This window comes from Oncorhynchus tshawytscha, linkage group LG04 (assembly GCF_018296145.1).
Source record: "Oncorhynchus tshawytscha isolate Ot180627B linkage group LG04, Otsh_v2.0, whole genome shotgun sequence".
Classification (NCBI taxonomy): Eukaryota; Metazoa; Chordata; class Actinopteri; order Salmoniformes; family Salmonidae; genus Oncorhynchus; species Oncorhynchus tshawytscha.
Genome location: NC_056432.1, coordinates 16,998,645 through 17,010,104, shown reverse-complemented (window position 1 = coordinate 17,010,104; position 11,460 = coordinate 16,998,645). Strand labels below are relative to the sequence as shown.

The 11,460-nt window shown below is 42.9% G+C and overlaps 1 protein-coding gene across 1 annotated transcript in view; it reads right to left on the bottom strand.

The window, feature by feature from the left end:
* Positions 1-914: 914 nt before the first annotated feature.
* LOC112248219 (PHD finger protein 19-like) overlaps positions 915-11,460 on the bottom strand; it is a 28,460-nt gene continuing 17,914 nt past the window's right edge. Inside the window, exons 13-15 of the mRNA XM_024417064.2 lie at positions 11,218-11,303; positions 5,527-5,622; positions 915-3,514 (exon numbers count right to left, since the gene is read on the bottom strand). Of these exons, the coding sequence (XP_024272832.2) occupies positions 3,172-3,514; positions 5,527-5,622; positions 11,218-11,303 (525 nt within the window). The 3' untranslated portion in view covers positions 915-3,171. The remainder of the gene's footprint in view (positions 3,515-5,526; positions 5,623-11,217; positions 11,304-11,460) is intronic.

Genomic DNA, 11,460 nt, shown 5'->3' with positions numbered 1-11,460 from the left:
TTAATTTAGTCTCTTTCTGTACATTCATTACGGGCTCCTCTAACACTTCTCTACACATGCTGCTCTGGAAAACCACCAGGCTTGGTTTTAGTAATGCTAAAGACTTTTTGAGTACTGAACAGATGTGGATATGGTTTTAAGATGATGTACCATTTTACATTTGTATTTCTGTGTGAATTCAGTTTTTGGGCTCTTCTATTGCAATAAGGTAAACTGGTATGGCATCTATATCTAAGGAGGAGCAAAAGAACATGGGGTGGTGAAGACAGCCCAATACATCACCGGGACCGTGCTCCCACCCATCCAGGACATCGACTCGAAACGGTGCCCGGGGATGTCCCGCAGCATCATCAAGGACACTACACACCCCAGCCAAGAGCCGTTCACTCCCTTCCGGTCTGGCAGACAGTTTTAATCTACAGTACAAGCCATCAGAGTGCTGAACAATTGAACTGGCCACCTAAACTGACTCCGCACCTTAACACACGCACGCTGCATTTACACAGGCAGCCCAATTCGGATATTTTTTCCACTAATTGGTATTTTGACCAATCAGATCTTTTTCAGAGCTGATCTGATTAGTCAAAATACCAATGTGACATTTTTTTAAAATCAGAATTGGGTTGCTTGTCTAAACACAGCCTATACATTCATGCTTCACACATCACAACTGCTGCTACCAGACTCGTTTATTGCTAAATACTGGACAATGTAAACACTTGCCCCCCCCCAATCCCTTTCCCCAAAATAATGGCCTTCCTATATCATAAGTTGATGCTAAAATGTTTATTCTATTCTACTGAGCCATTTACTTGGTTGTATTATTTCTTATTGTTGCATTGTCAAAAAGGAACCTGCAAGGTAAGCATTTCATTGGATGCTGTATACCATGTGTGTCCTGAACATACAGTAAGGCATCTCAAATTATTTTTATTACAATTCGAAAGACCAAATAAAGGTTTAATGAATGACAAATAAGGATGCATAATGCCCGCTGAGAGATGTAACAGTTAACATTTCTAACAAGCATAGGAAATAGGGGTAAATGTACAGTACACAGGAAGTTCTCTATATACACAGCTCTGGGCATGTAACATGGCAAAACAACTATTATACAGTCATTCATGTTTAAAGATGCATTTTATTTGATTTGAAATACAACTAAAGTCAAACTTTTATGCTGCACACAGTTTACCATTGATGTGTCACTATTCAAGAATCATCCATAAAATGGAAACTCCATAGGATAGATATGAATCTACTCATAAAACTGTTTGAGTGAATACAGTCATACTGTAATTTGAAGGAAAGTAAGTGCATAAACAGTTGCAAAATGCTAAAGGGGAAACATATTACAAGTAGCTTAACTTTGCTTATTAATAATATAACGCATATATAGCATGTGACTTCTGATCACAAATTTACATAATAATCAATTAAAACTATATTGTAAATAATATTTGGTTATTTAGTAACATCAATTTTAAAAAACCATACTTGCATAGTTTAAGATGTGTCAATAGTGCAATGACTTAAAGAGGGTGATGTACATTAACAGAAATGTTAATAGGAAAGCGTCATTTATCTTTCATGATGTACTGACATTCATATCGAATCATATTTATCAAGGTCGAAAGACTGTATCCTGTTCATTAAGCACAATCAGAAGAAATCTAAATTAAACGGAGGGATTACCTGGGTGTGTCAAATAAATAGGCCTAAATGCTCATTTTGTTTTCCGCTAAATTCTTTCCTTTTCCCCCCCACTGAGTGCCCTAATGTACACAGCCCCAGGTTTCACTGTCAGCGAAAAGATATCCAAGTCTGGAACAAAACAAATATTTGTCTTGAGGAAACAGAAATATCTATAGGTGGGAGAGTAATATATAAAGTCATCTTTGGATATTGTAAGAGCATAGACCAAGACTCCCCCTTAAAGTCCACGACTAAAGGAATATTCTCATTTTAACTTTCTATATTTCAAATGTCAAAAAAGATCTTACAGTGTCTAAAAGTACTATGTTAAAATAAGTTCTCCATCCTCTACCTTGAATTTCCATTAAATACAACAGTTTTGCATCTACGTAAGCCAAACTACCTATGTCAGCATAAACCACTAGAGATAAAAGGAAAACCAGGAACACTATCAGAAATGCTTGTAGTATTTGCTTTGGTCTTTTGTCCCCCTAACCATCCGGAAAAACTCTCTAAACACATTTGAAAATTAAAGGACCAAGTATAAACTGACTGTTAAGTGATAATTCATAAAAACATGTGTTTGTTACTCAGCTTTTAGACTTGGCATTACAGTACTGCGTAGATAAAGCTGTTAAACTGCGGTTTCATTGATCAGTGGAGAGGCACAACAATGACAAAGGTATAACTTGCTACAAGTTAAATGTTGCTTGGATATGGCATATTAAAATGTTGCTTGGATATGGCATATTAAATGTTGCTTGGATATGGCATATTAAATGTTGCTTGGATATGGCATATTAAATGTTGCTTGGATATGGCATATTGCTGTTAAGAGAAACAATTCAAAACATAAGGTAAAAAAAACTATTAGTAGAGCAGAATATTATTGGAAGGTGTCTGAATTGAATTTAGGGACACTGACAGCCCATTTTAGCAGTGCTCTTTCAACAGTTTTGCTGCCATCCTTTAGAATCAGTGGTATTGTTATTTCTTGGACCCCTGGGCCATATCTCACGTTACCTTTACAGTACCATCACAAATCTTCTACTCAAGCTATCATCCGGTTAAGACCAAGGCAAACCCCAACAGGCACACATTGGTTGAATCAACGAAATAACGTGGAATAGCCGTTGAATTTACATCTGTGCCCCATGGGACTATTTTTCAGGCTGTGTTACTGTTGAAAATTCTCGAGGACGCTAACAAACAGTCAATGTATCTATAAAAAAAAACGGACTCAATCTTTACGTTTCTGTTCAATACATTCCGGTTGAATTACAAATTAAATAATAAAAACCTTAGCTATGGTGGAAGAGAACAACCATTTGTACTTGTCATATATACTGAAATAGTACTGTAGCACAAGAGAAAGCAACATGAAACAATTAAATGAGTACAACTAGGTAGGCCTTGCCATTTATTCCCCCCTTCTCTGCAACACCTAACTGAAGACAGCCTGTCTGGTTGGCCAGGTCAGTAGGGCGTGGTGCCCTCCCACTCCACCAGATACTGCACCTTCCCCTCCAGAGTGACCCGGCGGGCCAGCACCTGGTACTTCTCTCCACAGGTGAGCCGCCCCGCCGCCCCAAAGTAGTTGGTGATGGAGGACTTGAGGTGGGAGAGGGATGAGTCGTCCTCGCTGATGCTGTCGAAGGTGTGGCTGTCGATGGCGTTGTCCAGCATCACGGAGGCCGTCTCCTCTCCCGGCAGGCTCTGCTCCATAGGGCTCAGCTCATTCTCCACCACCTCCCTCTTAGTGGCCAGCACCGTGTAGTTTGAGGTGGGCAGCTTCCTCTTACGGCTGCCAACATTCTTCCTGTAACAGGTTAGAAAAACATTAACTAGGTCATGCAGCAAAGCATTTATGGAAATGTTTTGCAAAATGAACATTTTTTTATTGGACAAGTCCAGTCAGTCTGTTTGGTGCCAAATGAACATGACCCTAATATCAGCAACCTATTGAAACAAACGCAACAACAGTTTCCTGAATTGACTGCTTTGCTGTGCCACCAGACATACCTTTGTAGAGTCAACAACAAAAAAATGGCAACTGGACATTGCACACCCAGTCCAACTAAACATGACTTCGATCAGCCACCAGGGGTAGCTGTGGTCCGCTATATACCCTTTCCATCTGTCTGTGGTTTTCATGCCCTATGACTGTCGGTGCTGCTTTTACACATCCCCCTTAAAAACAGTCTGAAGAAGACTAAACAGATGGAAACTTTTCTAGGCTATTAAAAAATACACTAGGCTTAGATAGGTGGATTCCCAAATCAGATGACGTCCTCTTTTCCGATACCAAGTTGACTGTCAGTTAACTCAACAACTCATTACATTGACACATCCTAGCCAACGGGAGCCAGCAAGAGAGGGAGTGGAGGAGAGGCAGATACTAAACTGGCATGTTTGATCTGAACCACAGTGAGAGAGAAGGGCACAGCGGGGGCACAAGCTCTGTCGCCCCACGGAATCACTCTCTCCACAAACACACCACACGCCTCTTATTTCCCCCACATGGCCTCTCTAGAGTATCAGACAGAGATGTTAATGAGCAGAAGCCACATTTAAAAATAAACAGACTAAAACAGAGGGATGAAGTATCTGGGGTATCTGGGAATAGGGACATGAAATGATGAGGCCCGTCTCTAGCCACACACACACACACACACACACACACACTGCTCTCATCTCTTAGGACAGTGTGTGTGTCAAGGCAGAGCACCAGCGTGGAGACGGGCAGGGCAGTTACATCAGCGTAAACATCATCATAACAATCAATCCCCTCTCTCTGAGCCACAGGAGATGTCGGAAGCACCACGGTCACCCCATTAGTAGGAGTTTCAGCCATGGAACTAAAATACAGTAAAGGCAAAGAGCAACAAAAAAAAAGTGTCCAAAAAAAAACACCATAAAATGTCAACACACTGAATGTCAAACTTCAGAACCCCCCTTCTTGTGAGAGGAGGAGCCAGAACTGAGAATGTCGCAAAATAAAGCCAGTCAGTTAGAGAGCCCAGGGGTGTTCCCAAAAAGGGGGGGGATTCACAATGTTCAAACAATGGTGGGTTTGTCAATGTGGATATATTGAGTTGCTTAGTTCCAACCAAGACAACTATAAGCAAATATTGGAAGATGTACAGGAGCCAACTGCATTAATTGTCCAAGACCTCACATCATACTTCTTGTGTGATGTCAAACACGCTCGTCTCTCCTCAACTTCTCACATAGGAACATGTTCAAGAGCTTGGAAAGGCAGAGAGAAAAGCTCATCTGACAGCCTGGGCTGCAGCGTTTAGAGTCAGGGGTCTTATCGATCGGTTTGCACCACACTACACACGGTGGAGCCAAAAAAACTAAAAGAACAAATGAGTGAGAAACAGCTGGGGGAAGAGGGAGGGAGACTGATCATCACGTTGATCACGCAACCTGCTCGTTCACCTGGAAGTCCCCTTTGACGCCAACACCTGGGTCCGTATTCACTACAATCAGTTTCGCCTTTTAAATCATAATCAATACGATTACGTACAGTAGACAGTGGGGACCTGATCCTAGATCAGCACTCCTATTCTGAGACACTTTGTGGATAAGGGCCCTGGACTACAGTCAAGCAGGTTCTTGAAAGGTGTTGAGGTCAGAGTCCTCTTCCTGTAAAGAGCACCAAAGAGGATAAGGTGCACAGATAATGTATGTGAGAGTTACCTTTTCTAACAACAAAAGTCTTAGCGACCACAGTGCTGTACCTGAGACCATTGCGGCCACAGTGCTGTACGAGGCCATGGTGACCACAGTGCTGTACCCGAGGCCATGGCGACCACAATGCTATACCTGAGGTCATAGGAGACACTGGTGGTGGCAGATCCTGTGGTACTAGCAGCGTCTGTGGAGTCCAGGTCCAGACTGAAGGTCCGTCCTGAGCTGGTGCTGAGGAGTAAACAACAACAGATCCATTCAAACGCTGGAATTACGGCACTAATCAGAAAATGATGGGGCAGAATAATCAAAAAATGATGGAGCCCCAGGATGGGGCAGAATAATCAGAGAATGATGGGGCCCCAGGATGGGGCAGAATAATCAGAGAATGATGGGGCAGAATAATCAGAGAATGATGGGGCAGAATAATCAGAGAATGATGGGGCAGAATAATCAGAGAATGATGGGGCAGAATAATCAGAGATTGATAGGGCCCCTGGATGGAACAGAAAAACTCTAGCATTGACGGTCCTATTTTCATTGTTTTTATTCCAAACCTCACTAAGGAAAATCAACGATCACCATGGCTGCTCACCCTCACGTTGTGACTGCAAATTCCAAGTCACTGTTCTGAGCCCATAATACAAGAGCCTGCATGCTAAAGGTGTGTGCGCGTGCGTGTGTGAGTGAGTGAAATTACTACATCTAGCTAATGGAAGGATGTTAATGTAATGCTTCAAAGTCTACTCTCACAGAATCATCATTAGCCGTTTTCATCCTCCAGCTCAGTTCACGTGCTACACAGCTATGAGCCTATTCCACTTCTCACATTCCAACAGAGTTAGTCCCCTTTTTGGAGTTGCACCAGCTAGTCCCCATCTATTGATTCTCCTCTAAGAAAGCTCTGTTGATGGTCAACATTCCCCAAAGTGTTTGCCTTTCTTTCTTGTATTGTTCAGCGCTGTTCGAGAGCTGATACCATTGCCGAATACAAACAGTGTAGGTATTCCCTCCGTAAGACAATCAAACAGGAGAAACGTCAGTATAGAGACTAGAGGTCGATCGATTATGATTTTTCGATACCGATTATTGGAGGACCAAAAAAGACGATACCGATTAATCGGCCAATTTTTTATTTATTTGTAATAATGACAATTACAACAATACTGAATGAACACTTATTTTAACTTAATATAATAATACATCAATAAAATCTATTTAGTCTCAAGTAAATAATGAAACATGTTCAATTTAGTTTAAATAATGCAAAAACAAAGTGTTGGAGAAGAGTGTAAAAGTGCAATATGTGCTATGTAAGAAAGCTAACGTTTCAGTTCCTTGCTCAGAACATGAGAACATATGAAAGCTGGTGGTTCCTTTTAACATGGGTCTTCAATATTCCCAGGTAAGAAGTTTTAGGTTGTGGTTATTATAGGAATTATAGGACTATTTCCCTCTATACATTTGTAGTTATTAACCTTTGACTATTAGATGTTCTTATAGGCACTTTAGTATTGCCAGTGTAACAGTATAGCTTCCGTCCCTTTCCTCGCTCCTCCCTGGGCTCGAACCAGCAACACAACGACAACAGCCACCATCGAAGCAGCGTTACCCATGCAGAGCAAGGGGAACAACTACTAGAAGGCTCAGAGCAAGTGACGCTTGAAACGCTATTAGCGCGTGCTAACTAGCAAGCCATTTCACTTCGGTTACACCAGCCTCATCTTGGGAGTCTAACATGAGTAAAACATTTAAAACGTGTTAACCCTCGCAAGGCTGCCGGTCCAGACGGCATCTCTAGCCGCGTCCTCAGAGCATGCGCAGACCATCTGGCTGGAGTGTTTACGGACATATTCTCTCTCTCCCTATCCCAGTCTGCTGTCCCCACTTGCTTCAAGATGGCCACCATTGTTCCTGTACCCAAAGAAGCAAAGGTAACTGAACTAAATGACTACCGCCCCATAGCACTCACTTCTGTCATCATGAAGTGCTTTGAGAGTCAAGGATCATGTCACCTCTACCTTACCTGACACCCGAGACCCACTTCAATTTGCTTACCACCCCAATAGATCCACAGATGATGCAATCTCATCTGGACAAGAGGAATACCTATGTAAGAATGCTGTTCATTGACTATAGCTCAGCATTCAACACCATAGTACCCTCCAAGCTCATCATTAAGCTCGGGGCCCTAGGTCTGAACGCCACCCTGTGCATCTGGGTCCTGGACTTCCTGATGGGAGACCCCAAGGTGGTGAAGGTAGGAAACAACACCTCCACTTCACTGATCCTCAACACAGGGGACCCACAAGGGTGCGTGCTCAGCCCCCTCTACTCGCTGTTCACCCATGACTGTGGGGTCACGCACGCCTCCAACTCAATCATCAAGTTTGTAGACGACACAACAATGACGAGACAGCCTACAGGGTGGTGAGGGCCCTGGGAGAGGAAAATAACCTCTCACTCAAACAAAACAAAGGAGCTGATCTTGGACTTCAGGAAACAGCAGAGGGAGTATGCCCCATCCACATCAACGCGACAGCAGTGGAGAAGGTGGAAAGCTTCAAGTTCCTCGGCATACACACCACTGACGATCTGAAATGTTCCACCCACACAGACAGTGTCGAGAAGAAGACGCAACAGCGCCTCCTCAACCTCAGGCTGAATACATTTGGGTGGCCCCTAAAACCCACAAACTTTTACAGATGCACAATTGAGAGCATCCTGTCGGGCTGTATCACCGACTGTTATGGCAACCTTAACCGTCCGCAAACACAGGGCTCTCCAGACGGTGGTGCGGTCTGCCCAACGCATCACCAGGGGCAAACTACCTGCCCTCCAGAACACCTACAGCACCCGATGTCACAGGAAGACCAAAAAGATCATCAAGGACATCAACCACTCGAGCCACAGCCTGTTCACCCTGCTATCATCCAGAAGGCAAGGTCGGTACAGGAGCATCAAAGCTGGGACTGAAAAACAGCTTCTATCTCAAGGCCATCAGACTTAAATACAGTGCCTTGCGAAAGAATTCGGCCCCCTTGAACTTTGCGACCTTTTGCCACATTTCAGGCTTCAAACATAAAGATATAAAACTGTATTTTTTTGTGAAGAATCAACAACAAGTGGGACACAATCATGAAGTGGAACGACATTTATTGGATATTTCAAACTTTTTTAACAAATCAAAAACTGAAAAATTGGGCGTGCAAAATTATTCAGCCCCCTTAAGTTAATACTTTGTACCGCCACCTTTTGCTGCGATTACAGCTGTAAGTCGCTTGGGGTATATGTCTATCAGTTTTGCACATCGAGAGACTGAAATTTTTTCCCATTCCTCCTTGCAAAACAGCTCGAGCTCAGTGAGGTTGGATGGAGAGCATTTGTGAACAGCAGTTTTCAGTTCTTTCCACAGATTCTCGATTGGATTCAGGTCTGGACTTTGACTTGGCCATTCTAACACCTGGATATGTTTATTTTTGAACCATTCCATTGTAGACTTTGCTTTATGTTTTGGATCATTGTCTTGTTGGAAGACAAATCTCCGTCCCAGTCTCAGGTCTTTTGCAGACTCCATCAGGTTTTCTTCCAGAATGGTCCTGTATTTGACTCCATCCATCTTCCTATCAATTTTAACCATCTTCCCTGTCCCTGCTGAAGAAAAGCAGGCTCAAACCATGATGCTGCCACCACCATGTTTGACAGTGGGGATGGTGTGTTCAGGGTGATGAGCTGTGTTGCTTTTACGCCAAACATAACGTTTTGCATTGTTGCCAAAAAGTTCAATTTTGGTTTCATCTGACCAGAGCACCTTCTTCCACATGTTTGGTGTGTCTCCCAGGTGGCTTGTGGCAAACTTTAAACAACACTTTTTATGGATATCTTTAAGAAATGGCTTTCTTCTTGCCACTCTTCCATAAAGGCCAGATTTGTGCAATATACGACTGATTGTTGTCCTATGGACAGAGTCTCCCACCTCAGCTGTAGATCTCTTCAGTTCATCCAGAGTGATCATGGGCCTCTTGGCTGCATCTCTGATCAGTCTTCTCCTTGTATGAGCTGAAAGTTTAGAGGGACGGCCAGGTCTTGGTAGATTTGCAGTGGTCTGATACTCCTTCCATTTCAATATTATTGCTTGCACAGTGCTCCTTGGGATGTTTAAAGCTTGGGAAATCTTTTTGTATCCAAATCCGGCTTTAAACTTCTTCACAACAGTATCTCGGACCTGCCTGTTGTGTTCCTTGTTCTTCATGATGCTCTCTGTGCTTTTAACGGACCTCTGAGACTATCACAGTGCATGTGCATTTATACGGAGACTTGATTACACACAGGTGGATTGTATTTATCATCATTAGTCATTTAGGTCAACATTGGATCATTCAGAGATCCTCACTGAACTTCTGGAGAGAGTTTGCTGCACTGAAAGTAAAGGGGCTGAATAATTTTGCACGCCCAATTTTTCAGTTTTTGATTTGTTAAAAAAGTTTGAAATATCCAATAAATGTCGTTCCACTTCATGATTGTGTCCCACTTGTTGTTGATTCTTCACAAAAAATACAGTTTTATATCTTTATGTTTGAAGCCTGAAATGTGGCAAAAGGTCGCAAAGTTCAAGGGGGCCGAATACTTTCGCAAGGCACTGTAGCCATCACTAGCCGGCTTCCACTCGGTTACTCAACTCTGCACCTTAGAGGCTGCTGCCTTATATTCATATACTTGGAATCACTGGTCACGTTAATAATGGAACCCTAGTCACTTTAATAATGTTTACATACCTCATATGTATATACTGTATTCTATTCTACTACATTTTTGTCAATGCCACTCCGACATTGCTCAATCTAATATTTATATATTTCTTAATTCCTTTCTTTTACATGTGTGTATTGTTAGATACTACTGCACTGTTGGAACTAGGAACACAAGCATTTCACTACACCCGCAATAACATCTGCGAAATGTGTATGTGACCAATAAAATTTGATAATGGATTTATTTTTACCCTGTTTTCTCCCCAATTGGTAGTTAGTCTTGTCCCATCGCTGCAACTCCCGTACGGACCTCAGGAGAGGCGAAGGTCGAGAGCTGTGCGTCCCTGAAGCACAACCTAACCAAGCCGCACTGCTTCTTGACACAATGCCACTTAACCCATAGGCCAGCCACACCAATGTGTCGGAGGAAACACAGTGCACCTGGCTATTGTGTCTGGCTATTGTGTCCCGGCCCTGGAGTCGCTAGCGCGCAACGGGACAAGGACATCCCTGCCGGCCGAACCCTCCCTAACCCGGACGACGCTGGGCCAATTGTGCACCACCTCATGGGTCTTCCTGTCGCGGCCGGCTGCAACACAGCCTGGACTCGAACCCAGAATCTCTAGTGGCACGGCTAGCACTGCGCCACTCGGGAGGCCGTTATTTGATAGCCTTTACAGGAAAACGTAATTAAATCACATCATTTGGCACATTGATGAAAATCACAGTGGTGACCAAAGACTGACAGAAAAAAAGTGTGTCTTTCAAAGGGAAATACATGTAAATGGGGGTAGATTGTTAGGGCCCAGAAAATAACTGCACTCAATCGATGGCAATGAAGTCCATGTCAAATGTTTGCAGCTTCATTGGAAATTATCATCATCATGTACTGTAGGTCAATGTCCAGACAAAAGTCTTCAAACTTACACTCTTAGAGCTGGTTTTCCAGACACAGACTAAACCTTGATTCAAAATACATTTTAATGGAGAGAAATGCCATTGAACATGCTTCTTAATCCAGGACTATGCTTAACCTGTGTCCGGGAAACTGGCCCTTAAAATCCACAACATTTACCTTTTGAGACTTTGTAACTCGTCCAAGGTGAAGTCAAAGATGTTGGCCATGTGATGGTTGGTGCTCCAGGTGGAGGTCAGGTCATTCTACACAACACATCATCACACAAACACACTGTTGGTATTATAGTACTCAACCATTGTCATAAACAGTCATAAACAACATTGTTCCCATCATCATCCTTGTTCTCATCAGTTCTGTCTATACATGCTGTCTATATTGCCATTGCTGTCTATATTTTCA